General features: G+C 40.8%; 1 protein-coding gene across 8 annotated transcripts in view; it reads left to right on the top strand.

Annotated features, from left to right (window-relative positions):
• mef2aa (myocyte enhancer factor 2aa) overlaps nucleotides 1-17,779 on the top strand; it is a 126,909-nt gene that overhangs the window by 74,835 nt on the left and 34,295 nt on the right. For all 8 annotated transcript variants that reach the window (XM_086027635.1, XM_086027638.1, XM_086027634.1 and 5 more), the window contains one exon: nucleotides 764-967. In XM_086027635.1, coding sequence (XP_085883761.1) covers nucleotides 764-967 — 204 coding nt within the window. The remainder of the gene's footprint in view (nucleotides 1-763; nucleotides 968-17,779) is intronic.

The following is a 17,779-nucleotide window of genomic DNA, read 5'->3' as shown; positions in this document are numbered from 1 at the left end:
CTGGAGTGATGTATGACCTGATGTCCCATCCGAGGGCTCAAGTTACAAGGCTTGTGCTGCGCTACACAGATAGCTTTCCGTATATGGAGACAGTGGCTACAGTAATGTATGGATGCTTCTGACTCAGCTCGCTGACTTGCGCGTCTTTCCCTGACCTCTTAACTAGACATTTTGGACCAATGCCATAACTTCTAGTGGACAACATAGCTTGTTGCCTGTCACATCACTCATCAAAACTGTTATTATGTTAAGATTGCTCCAGACTTTTAATGGGAGTTCACCTATTTAATACAACTTCCGTTATGGGTATTATTTGCCTTCTTCTATTTTCGATTCTTCTTCACCTTACTGTCCTTGGTGAGGCTGATTCATTTTGAATAGCTATCATAAAAAATCCCAAGAAAAAGAAAAACATAGGTTGAGGGGCAGTTCTTGGATACTCATTAGTGAAATGAGGAATGCTATGAAGGTGGTTGGAATTTGGTTCAATTCAGAATTCTACAACCATCTGAATGGACCTTCGAGGTTCCCCACTATAGGGGGTCTTCGGTTTGTAATTTAATCAGTTTGGGAATAAGGTTGCAACAACAAACTGGATAAATTGAAGCACTGTGAATACTCTCACTGTATGCTTATAAGATCAAACTGTATCAATCCTATTTGCTTTTGAGCCTCTCTCAACTTTAACAGTATTGTTGTATTTGAGTTATGTGTTTTGTAAAATCCTCTGCAACCAACGGTTATTTTGTTGTTTCTCCATCAGGTTACTTTCACAAAGAGGAAGTTCGGCTTGATGAAGAAGGCCTACGAGCTGAGCGTGCTGTGCGACTGTGAGATAGCCCTCATCATTTTCAACAGCTCCAACAAGCTGTTCCAGTATGCCAGCACGGACATGGACAAAGTGCTGCTCAAGTACACTGAGTACAATGAGCCCCACGAGAGCAGAACCAACTCCGACATTGTGGAGGTGAGCGTTTTTTTTTTTTTTTTTGTCTGTGCGTTAACAGACCTCACGTGCGGAAAAAAAACCCAGCCATGCATCTCCACTCATTCCCATCGATTCTTTTGCTCACGTAGCTGTAAAAAAAGCAGAAAATCTCTTTTAACATGGAATAATTATTTTTGTTCTGGGTTCAAGGCCTTGGAATATCCCCTCATTATCACCCATTATCCAGAAAACAGTGCTTTGCTAATTCTTTAGACATGAGGCATATGTGAAGGTTTCTTTTTTTCAGTATAGGTCACATGAAGTCTGCACTGCCTGATAAGTTCATGTCCACTAACTGGTGGAGGAAACCTATCTGACCACTATGAGGATCCTGTTTCCCGAAAGATACCGTCACTGTTGTTGCTGACATGTCCTCAGCCTGAGTTTTTAGTTGCTGTTAAGTACCCTAGAAATTCAGCGTTTGCTCATCATGCTTTTAAAAAGGTTCTGGCAGCGACTGTGTGCCCCACAAATGGCAGGACCGCAGTGTTATGCGAGCACAGAGAATGGTCTACCAAAAGGCTAAACAGTGAGCTAAATGACATTAATCATGGTTAGATCTTATTCTAGGCCTTCTTTAACAAGATGATGACCGGGTGGAACTGCAACAATTGGGAATTTGACATACATTTTCAGGAAAAATACACCAGTTCACCCTAGTGGTTAGCATTTCTGCTTAACTCTTCTGAGAATAGGGTTTGAAATTCAGCTTTGACCTTACTGTTTGGAGTTTCTGGGTACTCCCATCTCCTTCACACATTTCAAAGATATGATTTTTAGCGTCATTAAAGACACTTACTTGCCATAAGGTGTGAATTTTGAGTGTGACTCCATAGGCATCTATATGTTCCCTGTGATTTACTGGTGACCAGTCCAAGGTGTACCCTGCCTCTTGCCCAACTCAGTTGGGTCAGGCTTCAGCTCCCCTGCGATCCGAATGACGGCAAGCGCAATAGAAAATGGATGGATGGAATACAGTCCTAAAGTGGCCCAAAAGAGGCATTTGACTCATAACATCATGCAAGAAAGATGGTAATTTGTGCTGGTTAGAACATGCTGAGTTTTATCGTTATGCTTCGCTAACACAGTTGTCATGTCATGTCATGTCATCTTCCAAACCGCTTATCCTATATAGGGTCGCGGGGAGTTGCTGGAGCCTGTCCCAGCCGTCAATGGGCGAAGGCAGACTACACCCCGAACTGGTCGCCAGCCAGTCGCAGGGCACACATAGACACTGTCACTGAGCGGGAATCGATCCCACGCTGCCCGCACACAACTCAGGCGTGTGTACCATTACACTATCAGCGGACGCTAACACAGTTGTTATTTCATAATTACAGTAAATATATGTATATATATATATGTATGAAAAATACTTCAAGCTAGGGCTAGGCGATATGGCCTAAAATTCATATTGCAGTATAATTGAAACCATAGACGGTATAATGGTATATATTGCCATGGTGTGTAGATTTAAATGTTAACTGTTTCTGAATGGCAGAGGTGGACATTCTGTCTGCCCGTTCTGCTGACATTAAACGATAGAAGCGACACATAAGAAAAAGACTAAGCACAGACGGAAGTGTATTTTTGTCTCTCTGTTTAATCATCACTAACCTGGTGAAGTCCGAACGGACCTCACAGTGCATCATTGAGGAACACCCGTTTTGCTGACAAGAGATGGAAACGCGACCCAGACTGCATTGACTGTATATGTACAGCAATTGGCGATATGCACCAAAGAGAGAATCATGTGTTAGTCAGGCTGAGACCAACAACAATGATCGAATGGGTAATAAAGTGACTTTGAATAAAGAGACAGTTTTACAGAGAACCTCTTGTGAGTTTGGGTTTACATTTCTATTTTTCCTTTTGTGGAGATTAGGGTTAGGAGGTTGTGGCAGGATATTTTGCAGCCCCCTTCACTCCATTTCAGAAGATAGCAGTTGTTACCAAAATGTGTTGCCAAGCGCTAAAGGACAGAAGAAGAAGACAAATTCAACGGAAAAAAACATTCTTTTTTTGTAATGTTTACTTTATTTCGGTTTGCTCAAGGACTAGGAAGCATTTTAATCCACTAGGATTGTACCTTTGGCAACATTGTGACACGGGACTCTGGTTAACGGAAGCAAAACTTTAAAATGTAAAACATTTGGGTTAAAGCAGCAGCAGGCCCCCCACTTACAGTTCAATACATTGGCAGATAATTGTAGGTTGTGTGAAATCGCAAATGTTATGTGAGTGTAAAGCTGTGAGCAACAAGCCGACACATGATATACACAGTGCACTCCATTTACCATTTTAATCAAATTGGTTCAGATAACGGATGGATGGATGGATGGATGGATGGATGGATGGATGGATGGATTTTTCATCTGTTGCACCTGATGTTTACTGACGGAAGCACAGGTAAAATAACATGACAGACTGACCGGCAGACGATAACAGTTTGGTTCGGCTTGAAAAATAGACAGATTGACGGATGACGGACAGGTACCCAGGCTGCTGACCGGCAAACTTAAAATTCCCACCTCTGCTGAATGGGTACCATAATGTTCATAGAAAAGGCATTGTAGCTGGAAGTTTTCTTAACTATAAACATACAATATTCAAGAATGCTAGTTCCAAAAGATTTATTGTGTAAAACTATAATTATTGAAAAACATAATTAAAAACAGTGTGAAACATTAAAATGGAATTTGAATGAAACATTACTGTAGTGCAAAACACTGCTTTGCCTTTTCCCCTCACTTTTCTTAAATAATATAAAATATAAAAATGCAAAAAATTAATAGAAAACAGGTGTATTTTATACAAAAGCAACAAAATCAATAAACAATTGAAAATTACTAGATTGTTGACAAATGCTCATTTCATTGACGTCATAACATCTTGTGATATACAGGTATGATGAAAATCTCTACCTTGGGCCAAATTTGGACAGCACACTACTTATACCATTTATACCGCTGTACCGCCAACCTCTACCTATAGCCCATAGGTGTAAAACAATCCAGTATGGCGTTAACTTAGCATGCCTCTTGTGCCGTGAGGTCACATTATGCTGATGCACATACGAGTTCTTTGCATGCCATTCGTAACCTCGAAACGTCATGTCACGACTGACAAAATAGACATACTGGGTTTTTCCCTTGTCAAAAATGCAGAATGCATCACTGTAATAATTCTCTTTAGCCAGTTAGCAGTTATCAGTGTTCTAACGGAGGAAATCTGTGGCCTGTTGCACCTCATGAAAGGCTTTTACTCTGTGAAATTAGAGACATTACATTAGCACAGAAGAGTCAGCTGTGGCCCATTATCTTTTATTCATGCCGCTGCTTGTGAATTACCTGCTTGGCAGAGCTGCAGCAGAGTGCTCTCTGGCAAGCCAGTAGACTCGTGCAGTCACTGTTTCATTGGGGGCCCTGTAGCAAAAAGGCTAGGGCTCACCTGTATAAAAAATAAATGGATGCATGCCTTACTTACATCAGGGTACCCTCGGATTTCTTCTCCATCGCTTGGCTAGATTTTGGTTAAAGACCAAAATTTGATCAGATCCAACCACAGCTTTTGTTTTACATATTTGTGGTCCATCGAGGTTTGTTTGTGTCAATATAACGGTGTAAGGCAAGGCAAGCCATTATTCACAAGGCAAATTCATCGTGCTTTCCAGAGGCAGAAAAGTAGTACAAGATTAAATGAAAACATGGGAATTAAGATAAAATCCCAACATAAAAGCCGCATAATTGGACAAAAATAAAACAAAAATAGTAAAATGACGAAAAACAGAAAAATGAAAAATCACATCATTGAAGCATGTTGATAAAACAATAAATAACATTTAGATTTTTTAGAAAAAGCAGAAGCGAACAATAATGGTTTCAGGCCAGATTTGAATATACCATCTACTCAAACTGAGTAGAAATTTGCGGTTTGCAAAGTGTGTTCCAAAATTGAGGGGCATAGAAAATAAATGCTGTGTGACGTTTTATTCCGGCTCTGAAAACACTCAAGTAATCTTGCACTCAATTAATTAATTATCAGGTGTCTGGAAGTCTCATAGGGAACTAAAAGGGTATTTATTTAGCTCCAATACCGTAGACTGGTGGTGCCCATGTTTAGGCCTCCAGAGCCCCAATCCAGCCGGTTTTAGATGTCTCCCTCCTCCAACACATCTGATTCAAATGATCAGTTCATCAGCAAGCTTTGCAGAAGCCTAATAATGATACTGATAGTAAGATCTTAAGATCTATTCTTTGACTTACAGAAAGTCATTGTAAAGCTTTCAGGTCCAGTTTTATGTGGACTAGTTCCGGGTACCAGTAAGAACCCGAGCAGCAACCTTCTGGACCAGTTGTAACTGTCAGATTGAGTTTTGTTCAGTAAAAACCACAATAGTCCAATCTACTGAAAATGAATGCGTCAGCTCATCTCATTTGTACAGAAGGTCTTTGAGTCTTTGGTTCTTTGAGTGGTAATAAGTGGGCAAATCACAGCTTTTGGGGCATTTTTATAATCCAGGTCCAAGTCAATCATCACACCGCGATTTCTCAAGTACACCACATGCACAAGCAAATAGCTGATTGCAGCCCTTCTGGCTATTCTCAAGGAAGCTTCTCCCCGCTGCACAAAAGGCGACAACAAGGCAGCGTTGTCCGGGACAAATCAAACCCTCCCCTATCCTCCCATCTGCCTACCGGCTACACACTCAGCGTTCAGAAGTGAAGAAGCAGAGCAGAAATAACCTAGCCATTCCACTTCAGAGCGTCACCACACACAACTTCCTTTCACTCGTCCCTGTCAAAGGTGGCCGATCGACTGTTGAAATTCACTCCTCTCGCACATTCATCTACAGCATCCAAACTTAAGCCTTTTAAGCCGTTTAGATAGGCTCCCCACTTGCAATTACGATATGAATCCAAATTCCCTGTTTGTCAAGAGAAATGAGCCTCACATGAGGGCAATTTTCCTGGACACTTAATCTAAATCTTTTTTTATTGCGTTAAAGCAGACTTTTGCCGTGTTAACAATCATGTGCCTGTTTGTCCACAGCAAGTAGGCTGCCGGGTCAATGTGATCCTCGTAGTCTCCCAACTTTTAACAGGAATAATCAGCCTTTAGTGAGAAACCCAATCAAAAAGGTCACATTCCTACTTAATAGTAGCATCTGCAGATAACTGTACAAAGTGGGAGAACATGTCTCCATGTTTCCCACAGATGGATGGATGTGAGTCTGGAACACAGTTTGATAACCCTGTGGAGGACTGTGGACTTTGTCTCAGACTTGGCTCGCAATCCAAAGCGAAGCAGATTTTTCCTTTGCGTGTGAGTTTGTGGGTGATAATGGATGGGCACTTTCATGTGCGTCAGTCGTACTCTTGACAGGCACTCCAGAGGAAAATCTCCATCTTTACGTTCACCAAACTACAAGCAAAGATAGAACTGGGATGCAGAACTACAGCGTTTTGACCTATTTTTGAAGGAATACAGTACAAAGGAAAATTCCTTTCATTCTTGATTGATATCAGTTGTACAGCAGTCGTCCAGACTTTCAGCTTTTTATCTTCCCTGAATGAGTAATGAGACTCTTATTTTGGCCAACAAGTCTGGACTACAGGCGGGCTCTTAGGTTGTGATTGTTTTTTTTTTTGTTTGTGTATTTTTTTTTAACTCGGCCTGCTGTTTGCGACTTTCCCTACCATGATGACAGAGAGCGACTTTCCCTACCATGATGACAGAGGGCGGAGCTTGGGTGTTGTGATCAGATGAGAGGCTTCTACTCATAGCCCATAGTGTAATCAAAAAAGCAGAAGTTAAGATATTAATGTAGTTTCACTCGCGGAAGCAGCACTTCATCAGCAAGTCTCAGAATGATCTCTTGTGCCAATTCGAGTATTTGCCGCTTACCAGAAGCAAATGCTTCTAATGCTGTTAGCTAATGCTAATCTACGCTTCCGACACTGCAGCTCTGCTTGGCCTTTGACCCTCTGTTGTCTAGCCATTGCTTGAAAATGCCAGATTTTATCCCAGTCCAGCTACCAAGTCATGGGCAGAGAGACTTGTTGTGGGTCGAAATAAACTGCACTGTGACATCACAGTCTGGCAAAATTCAGATTGGCTTGCTCACAACTTCATTTTCGGCTCTTCAGATCCCCAACTATTTGTTTAAAAGCAATTTAAAAGTCAATTTTGTATGTTTGGTTTAATAGTATTTGGCTTTTGGGCCTCATGATAGAATCTTAAATACTGTTTTTAGTTGGCAAACCCCTTGTTCATGTTTCCAGACCACAAATGAATGACACTTGCGCAAATCCACTACTGGCCAATTTAGGCATATTCCTGTATGGCTGTCCTTCTGACAATGGCAGATCTTGGAGCCTAGCTGCCCATTGCAATCGCATAGCGGCTTGGTACAGAGGCAGTTATTATGTAAATTAGCTGCACTGTTAAGTCACATTCTGTCAAAATTCAGAATGGCGCTACTCACAGAATGGCGCTACTCACAGACATTTTGGGAAATAGCTGCGAACATTTTTTCTTGGTTTCGTATTTTTAATTTGATGTGTGGACAGGCACTCCAGAGAACCAATTTGTATAAAACAAATTAAGAAGCCCTTTTTGTCAATGTCTCCTTTGGATATTGGGGCCTGGTGGTAGAATCTTAACTGGCTTTTGTAAATGGAAAAACAAAAGCCTTTATTGACAACGGTTTTGGAAATTGTGCCAGCCCGAGGTGAGGCAGTTGTTTCTAAAGTCATGTTGGATTTTAAGGAATGCTGCCTAAATGATACAAATTTACAGACCTACAAGGACATTTTTTGGTGGAACTAGTTCTTTGAATGTTTTTAAGTAGGTACGTAGTTTTCTTGGAAGAAATATTTTGTGTGAGGCTATTCTTTGCCTCGTGTTGTCCCTAAAGCAGGAAAGCCCCCATGACAGTTTTTAACGCCGCTGCCCCAATTGTGTTTCTTATTGAATTCTTTTTATGCCACAAATGAAAATGCTGCAGTTAGTCATTAGATTAATCTAATAATATTCACTCTGCCTCCCCTATCTTGCTCTATCTCTCCCTGTGTGGAGCTAATGAGATTTTGCCCTTGCTCCACTTCTAACCTCACACCGTGATGGTGGACACAGAGGGACGCCTGTGTAAAGGGGAAACCTTTTAAATTGCGCTGCAAACTTCACTTTGTTTGTTCAGAAGTCTCTCAAAGCTATCAAAGTACATGTTGCATCTTAGAAGTAAAACAATTTGCAGGCACACATAGTCAGCATCAACTTTAATCACATAGAAATTAGGCAATAGTGGATGGACCTTAACCCACCATGAGTAAAATGTCAAATAATCTGCTGGGACAAATGAATGGCTTTCACTGTTATTCAAAGATTTTTGCATTTCATGGCGCGCTTTCATGTCTTCTATCCTGATGAATTGTGAACGTAAACACGCAGCGATCATTCATAGGGAAATTTGGCTTATCTTCCTTCATAATAAATAGAGCTGGCCATTGTTCCTTGGGGGAAAATGGACAATTCCTTCTCTTTTCATGAAAGAAGAGCCTCCCTCTCACATGACCTCTACAGTAAGAGGAAATGAGCATATAATTATCAGGCAGCTTCCATTAGCTTTCATATCACGATTGCTATCAACTATTTTTTTTTGTTCTAAATGGACTTGTCATAAGTCATGTGATAAGTCATTCAACACAAAATGTAAATTCTGACCGTTACAGAATGTCAGCCATACTTTGTCTTTGCAAGCACAGAGCCTCTTTTATTTATTTGTGTTACTTACTACATTCATAACATTTAAGATCTATAATTATCCAATACAAACATGAATAGTGGACTCAGTTTGCTTAAAGGGGAAGTCAACCCAAACATATTTTTTTGTCAACAATATGTTCTATGCAGGCCCACTAGTTGAAACAAGGCAATATGATTAATATGAAATATGAGTTAAGCAGCAAAGTCCTCTCATTTTTAGCATCAGGGGGCGGCCATTTTGTCACCTCTGTCGACTGAAAATGACATCAGAGACCCTCAGGGCTCAGATAACGACCAATCCCGGCTCACCTGTTTTCTGAAGCTGAGCTATGATTGCTCGTTATCTGAGCCCTGAGGGTGTGTGATGTCCTTTTCAGTCGACAGAAGTGATAAAATGGCCGCCCCCAGAGATGACTAAAAACGAGTGGATTTTGTTGCTTAACGCATATTCTAGAAACACAATATTAATCATAATGCTATGTTTCCACTAGTGGGCCAGCATAGAACATATTCTTAAAAAAAATGTTTGGGTTGACTTAAAATTACTTAAAGTAGTATGGAATATATTTCATTTTGCCTTGGAAATTGAAATTTGTTACCATAGTTAGTAATCTATATATTATGAACTGTTACTGCTCTATGAAATACATGTATATCCAAATCTGGTATTTTTTAAAATAAAATATAAAATTGAAAATTATTGGAAGGTAGATTAATTGAAAAAGTGAAACTCTATACAAAGATTTGTTCCACACAAAGTGAAATATTTTATGATTTTAGTTTGTCCAATTTTTTGACAATAGCTTACAGCTACAAAACACACGCACACAATTAACTATTTCAAGAAATTAGAGTATTACAAAAGAAAATAATGACATTGATTTTATGTAGGAATTATGTTGGAAATTACCTTCAGAATGACTATTTTAATGAATCAGCATATGACTTTGCCTTTTTGAGTTGAAATATGTGAACTTTTCTACCATATGATATTGTGATTTATTTAGATTCACTTATTTTTATTAAATTATTCAGTTATTAGCCTACTGCCCAAAGATGGATGGACTACAGCACACCCGCAACCATCGTAAGGATAAGCGGCTCGGATAATGGATGGATGGATAAATTATTATTTATTATTTTGTTTTGGATGGAAATGAAAACATGCTTCTTTTTTTTTCACAATGATGGCATTAATGCACTTAAGGCAAGTTTAATACTAATGCCAATTCAACATTGTCAGCATAGAAATAAACACAACATTCTATGTATACTGTAATTGTGAGATTGTAAAAAAAAATGTATTTGACCAACCATCTCATGCTACTGAATGAGCATCGTGAGGGTTGGAGGTAGGGGACATGGTGGTGGGCGGGGGTTCAACTTGTCAATCAAAACCTGAGCGCTAGAGTGATTAAGGCTCATTTCTATCTTAATGAATGCAAATTGGCACATCTGCTATGGCGGGCTAGCTGTCCGGACTCTTCAATTAGTGTGATTGATCAATTATCCTCGTGCTGGTGGCTCTACGGAAATGGGGGCGGTTGAGGTGGGTGAGCGCAGGAAGAAAAATGAAAGGGCAGGGTGGAAATGAAAAACAATGAGTGAGAATTACATTGAAAAGAGTAGAAAGGGACCCTTACAAACATTTAGAAACTGTTCTTTTTTACATGCACTTGATAATGTGTTTTGTTGATGCATTGAAATCAAGTTGTTTGAATGAACATGACAGAGATTCAGGGGGCCATTTGTAAATGGCCAATCAGAAAGCAGTTCATAAAAAAACAGTCTAAAATTGTCATATGTAACCCCACTGTTGTCATTTCCACCAGAAGACTGAAAGATGCTTCTTTCAAAGGGGAGACAAGTATATTAGGTCCTGAGTTTGAGTTCACGAAGGGCAAGCAATTAGTTTTTACAACGACGTAAGAATATGTGGTCATGTTACTGGCGTGATAACTGTTTTTCATTTGAGTATTTTATATATATGACCTGGGGTGTTGTTCATACTAATTTACTGCAAATAGAACTTTACTACTGTGTTAAGTGTAGGTTCAGACTTATTTTCCGGGAAAAAAAAGTTTTGACTGAAATTTAACAGCCATCAAACATGGTGCTGTTCTGTCTTACCTCGATTCATGAGGGTTCTGATAGGACATTTTCAGTTAACGTCCGGCGTGCAATGACATAACTTGCAGGGTACATGAAAAGCTGCTGAATTACCACCATATTTACAGTTTTTCATTGGATTGTTTTATATTCATGACCAAGAGTTGTTTTTAATTACAAATATTTACTGTAATTATGTATGTAGGCAATAAACAGGCATTCGGAACCTGGACTTCCAGCCTCAATCTCACGTCACGGCAATAAGAGAATATCCTCTACGTCAAAAAGTATCCCATTGCAAATTTAGCAAACAATTTAAAACAATAACATCATTTAAAACAAAAATATACTTTTGTCTTAATGAAACACTGATATTTCCAATTCATCTTTTGGTCAATAGTGATTGGTAATGTGTAACAAGAGCAAAATTCCAACTTTATCGCCAATAATCCATTCATCATCTCTTTCCATTTTCAATTGGCAGTCAACAATCAAAACAAAAAGAAGACTCCAGCGCGACTTATATGTTTTTTTCTTCTTTATTATGCATTTTATGGCTAGTGCGACTTGTACTCCGGATGGACTTATAGTCCGGAAAATCTGGTAATTAAAAAAGGTTGATGATGACTGTCTTACATCTGGTGTGTTTTCACTTTGCTTTGCTTATGATTCTATCCATCCATCCATTATCTGTACCGCTTCTCCTCACAAGGGTCGCGGGGCGTGCTGGAGCCTATCCCAGCTGTCTTTGGGCAGTAGGCGGGGGACACCCTGAACTGGTTGCCAGCCAATCGCAGGGCACACAGAGACAAACAACCGCTCTCACAATCACACCTAGGGGCAATTTAGAGTGTCCAATTAACCTACCATGCATGTTTTTGGAATGTGGGAGGAAACCGGAGTACCCGGAGAAAACCCACGCAGGCACGGGGAGAACATGCAAACTCCACACAGGGAGGCCGTCCCCGGGATCGAACCCACGACCTCTGAACTGTGAGGCGGACGTGCTAACCAGTCGACCACCGTGCCGCCCTTATGATTCTATCGTGAGCCAATTTTTTTCTAATGTCATTTTTAATTGGGACTGCTTTGCCATTGAGCTTTTAGTGAAAAAAAAGAATGCATCAGCCTCCAATGTAGTTATCTGAGGGCAATGAGACAGTCATTGGATTGTTCTTCTGGTTATCTCACAAAGCGGTGTGTAAAAGAAGCAAATGCATCTCCTACTTGCAATTGCAGAACTTTCATTTTTTTCACCCAGTAGTGCCTCACCAGGTGTTATGTCTCAGCCTATATTACGATGCTTGTTACCAGGTTACTGCCAAGAGAGTTCTGCTTTTGGCACACATCATGCATCATTGACGTCAGTGCTTCTTTTGCACACTGTCAATGATGTTGCATATGTCTCATTTCACACAGAGGGTCTCTTTGCAGAGCACAGAATGAAAGGATGCACAAATCTGAGTGTCTTTTTTTCCCCCTTCTAAACATTAGTTAGCAGTGACGCTAATGCTTTATGGAGGATCTATTTTGTTTCCAAATATGGAACTAATATCACTCTTATCTCTCTGCACATTTCACTGAATGGTTATTTAAAAAAAAATCCAGTTTATGTCAGTTTATTTTACATAGGTTACTTTATACTGCATAATGATGGAAGTACTATATAACGTCACCCCCTTAAAATAATATCTCAATTCATTTTTTCAGTTTTTTCAGAAAACATTTAAAACTGAACCACATTCTGATGATCCTATATGTATTAATAATTTCATTTCAGGGGTAAAATTGAATGATCTGTTTAACTAAGGATGCAGCTGATTATTTTAAGAGGCTGACGATAACTGATTTCCATGAAACAAACATTCTAATCCAGGACAATTTTTTTTCTAAAAAAAAAAGGTATAATATGTATGTAAAATATTTAAAATTGGCCCTTGTGAGGATAAGCAGTTGGGATAATGGATGGACGTTTATTTCAGTAATAAAATGAATTCTAATAGTTGTATGAAGAATTTCCCACACATTGGTCTCCATATGTACCATAGGTATGCACCTTTTGAAAAACAACATTATTTATTGCAAATTATTTTATGGATCCCCAAACTACAGTTCAATGACTGGTTTTGGTGCTTCTGTTTTGCAGAGCTGGGCATCACCAAACTACCACCAAATTCCCGTCTGCATATTTAAACAACCTACATGGTCCCAGTCCTTCCCTCGTTGGCGCCAATTGTCGTTGAGAACATAATCTTGCTTGTGATGTGGTACATATTAAGTCCGTTCTCGACGCCGTTTGGCTGATTCGGACAGACTGGCTCCATGTGGGTCATTTAAATATGCAGACGGGAACTTGGTGGTGGTTAGGTGATGTTTTGTATGTGTCAGTACTGTGAATGACAGGCCACCATTCCAGGGTGTACCCCACCTGTCACCCTCTGTCAGCTGGGATAGGTTCCAGTCGCATCACAACCCTGATCAGGATGTGGCGGTATAGACAAAGGATGGATGGATGGATGTGTGTGGTTCAGTATTGTTTACAGAGCAGAAACACAGGACACGTGCTACACAATTAACCCGTGAGCCACAACAGCACTGTGGGGTCTTGAACTTAACTGGAAGCAGTGTGTCTCCAGTCGTAAACCTGTGTGTTATGAACCACATGAAATAGGTCAAGATCGAGCTGACCTAATTTGATTGGATCTAGTCGGGTGGGAGCGATGTTAGCGAAGCTGTTAAAAGATCATTAAACCACAAGCCCTGAGGTCCACCCTTGTGTTCTTCTACGACCTTCAATGAGGGGCTGAAATACACAGTGGTCTCTTTTGAGTTAGCAACAGCCTGCTCGCCCTTGTGCCCCCCTCCTCCTGGTGTTCCCACTGTGCAGCCAACCTCCTCCTGCCCAGGGGCGAGGACGGAGCAAAGCCTGCTGGGATGGCTGGCGCCATGCCACCTATCCCCCGTCGCAACAATCTGGACCAACCGGGGCCAGAAAACGGAGGTTGCCTCAGATTGATGAGGACTCGGGTCTGCGGTCAGGGTGTAGAGTGTTGCAGAACAGACGTCCTGCTGGCATTTCCTGCCCTATCTGCTGCCCAACACTGGCTTACTGTATTCACTTAATCGGAACTCCTAATTGTCCTTATGAATATTTTAGAGGCCAGCAGGGATTGAAGTTCGGGGCGGGGGGTATGGTTTCAAGGGGCCTGGCAGCTAATGATCCACTCAATGACCAGCGGAGGGAAGATGGAGGAAAATGAAATTGAAATGATAAATGTTGCTGTTTTGAATTCCCGTTGCCGTTCCCAACTTAACATTACGCCACTTTGAGGTTAATGGCAGTACATTGTGTAAAACTACATAGACATGTAACACAAGAAGTTATTGCTGCCCATATGTCATCATCATCTCCCAAACCACTTATCCTATACAGGGTCGCGGGGAGGTGCTGGAGCCTATCCCAGCCGTCAACGGGCCAAGGCAGACTACACCCCGAACTGGTCGCCAGCCAGTCACTGGGCACTGCACATATGTATTTTCCTTTACTTGTTTAATATTCGTGACCTTGAAATGTTTTTATACAAATACTTACTGTAATTATGACATGTCGAGGTCACGAACTAGCGTAGAGATGTGAGGTCACGCGGCACACTCGGTTACTGCCATACTGCCTGTTTTCATTTGTTTTATACTCTTGGCCTAGCCATATAGATGTTTTCTGTAATTATGACTTAACTACGGTATAAGCGGTCGTGGTAGACAGCAGCATGTTCCGACTTGCTGCGAGTTCGGGTTATGTTGCTGCTGTAGGAACTAAACCTTGTCATAATTTCTATTTGGCTCAGTCCGTGATCTCATTCTCCTGATGACATTGGTGTGTCTTTCATTCATTTGCAGCTGAATTCCCTCCCGTCTCACACACGCGGGCCGATGATTACGGTACTTTCGGCGGCTGCGGGAGCTAATAGCTTTGTTGCATCAGTCATCACAGTCTCAGAACAGCTGTATCCTCTCGCAGTCCACAATCAAATCAGTTGCATTTTAATTGTCAATCCTGTCGATCAAATCCAGGTACAGTAAACCCCTGCTAAACGTGGCAGATAGCCCTGCCGCAAATAAAGAAAACCCCCCGGAGTGTTAGACGGTTCCCTAACAATACTTTGTAATAATCTACATGAATCATTTAAATTAATAATCAAATACAATTGTAAACAACAAATTATGACCCCCAAACATTTTGATGCAATTTTTAAACTAACCCTAACCCCCCCATTCCATGCAAACATCTTAGGACAGTCAAGATGTATCACTTCAAATACTGTACTGTAGTTCAAATACTTCCTTGACACCTATTACTACTCTCCCTCTTTAGTCAGGGATTTGCTTGCTAGCAAGTTAAGAGGGTAAAGAAAGCACATAAACATATGAATAGTTGAGTTTTTTCGTGAAGAGGTGCAAATATGCCCCCACCCCACAAAAAAAAAGTTGGTGAATAGTGATCCCTGAATATCGCCTAGGCTTGTGGATCATCTTTGTGTCCAAATATAAGGCCAAAATAGATGGCAAGCATGTCTCATTGAATTTTTTGAGTCATCATTTGTTGCGTCCAAATGAAATTTAAACTTTTGCGCTTCGAACTTGGCCCCTCCCTTAGCTCTTGCCAGACACTAACGACTGAGACAATTGAGCGAGTCAAAAGGAAGAATATGAATCCATATCCTGATATCAGTCCACGCAGTCATTCATAAACACCGTGAGATTGAACGAGATGTGTCTGGCAATGTTGTTGTTGTTGTGTAATAGCCAAACATTTTTAAGGTTGGCCTTTATAATGCGGTGGCCCGAAGAACCCCCAAAAAAGATACAAAGAAATCTTTTGTTTTCTTCCCCTAAAGTGAGGACCACAGCGCCGCTAGGGGAATTTGGAAGGCGGTTCTGGTGAAAGTCTCTTAAGGTGTTATATAAGCATGGCAATGTTCCTTGGCAAGATAAAAGTCTCCTCTATCAGCTGCCTCCCGAGCTGCTGATTTCCAAGTGCCTTTGCATTCAAAGGAGCCCTTTGATAAGCCCATTAGACGGAACCGCCCCGACACAATGGTGATGTCATGAGGATTAGCATGCTACCTTTGCGAGTCCCGGTGCCAGGGGCCAATTCACGGCACTGCTGGGTTAAAGGCTGTAGAACATCAGCCAGTGTTTGTAAGAACATGCTTGAAACACACAGTGAAATAAAAAGGCTATCACTAGAGCGCAGACCTCCGCCAAGGCGGAAAGATTGTGGTCGCATCTAACACAAAGGATGCTTGCCTTTTTTCCGTGGTACCTTGACTTACAAGCTTAATTTGTTCCATGACCTATCTTGTAACTTGATTTTCCATTCCAGAATCCTGAAACACCAAAAAGTAGGTCAGAATGATTTTGAAAAATAATCTAATCTAATCTAAAATAATATAGTTTTGTTCCCCTCAATATTGCGATTGCAATTTAATATGCGATTGCTTTTTTGGGGGGGGATTATTATTTTAAAAAAATTATTATTACACATAAAGGCGGCACAGTGGTCGACTGGTTAGCACGTCCGCCTCACAGTTCAGAGGTCGTGGGTTCGATCCCGGCCCCGGCATCCGTGTTTAGAGTTTACATGTTCTCCCCGTGCCTGCGTGGGTTTTCTCCGGGTACTCCGGTTTCCTCCCACATTCCAAAAACATGCTTGGTAGGTTAATTGGACACTTAAATTGCCCCTAGGTGTGACTGTGAGTGCGGATGTTTGTTTGTCTCTGTGTGCCCTGCGATTGGCTGGCAACCAATTCAGGGTGTCACCCGCCTATTGTCCGAAGACTGCTGGGATAGGCTCCAACACTCCCCGCGACCCTTGTGAGGATAAGCGGTATAGATAATGGATGGATGGATTATACATAACGTTTTTGGTTAGCCGTGCACTAAAATAAAGACTAAATGAGCCATGAATTAATATTAAAGACCATTTATCTGTTTCAATTAGAATTGTTAACTTAAGAATGCAAAAAAAATCTGTGGCATTGGCAGTTCAACTTTTGTTTCATGAAAAGAATATGTAAACCTGGACCGTACCTCTCTGGCCTTTATCATCACCTTTTATCACCCCACCACTACTGCATATATGCCTCTTCTCCCCATTCCTTCAGTGCAGTTCTAGCATTGTACAGTACATGAATAAGTTACAGTGATAAAAGCTCTCGTCATGAAGGAAGGAAGAGCATCTAAGTGAAATGTTCTTTAAGTACTCCTCTCAAGGAATAGGCGGGTGTACTGTTGTATGCTGTTGTACTGCTGTTCTTGTTTTACTGCTGGCTGTAGCCCCTGGAAACTTTCAAAAATTCAGCCTCCAATGTCAGCTTTACTGAGCAAAATGACATTTGGTAGGCACATCCATCATGAGGAGATCCACTAAAAGGTCTCAAGAAATAATGTCGTAAAATGAACATAATTTCTGCTGTTTTGGCCTGAACCATTTCATGGTCTTTTTGTAATGGAAAGGAATATGCTAGAATATGTGATCATATGACAGAAGAAGGCACAGTAAATCTTGGTGTTTATTTAATTGTTACATATTTACAGAAGAGTTTTTGATACAAATATTTTCTGTACAATAATTTGATTTTACCACTGTGGTAGTGTAGATTATTGTACTGCACATTTCCGACTCCAAATACGGGTTATGTAGCCAGTCAAGTCAAGGGCTCCCTGTAGTTATATTAGCAATTGGTGTCACAAACTTGTGCTTTACAATGACCGAGACCACCATGTGTTGTGGTAGATGATATGGCATCTGCAAAGCAGAGGGAGCAAAAGAAGGCATGCATGCTCAGTGACTACCCTACATACTGTTTTTCAATTCATTGTTTGATAGTCGTGAGAAGTGTTTTTCATACAAAT

The sequence above is a fragment of the Filicampus tigris genome, chromosome 4 (assembly GCF_054856515.1).
Source record: "Filicampus tigris isolate MCC_2025a chromosome 4, RoL_Ftig_1.0, whole genome shotgun sequence".
Taxonomy (NCBI): domain Eukaryota; kingdom Metazoa; phylum Chordata; class Actinopteri; order Syngnathiformes; family Syngnathidae; genus Filicampus; species Filicampus tigris.
This window is presented reverse-complemented; position numbering and strand designations above follow the sequence as displayed.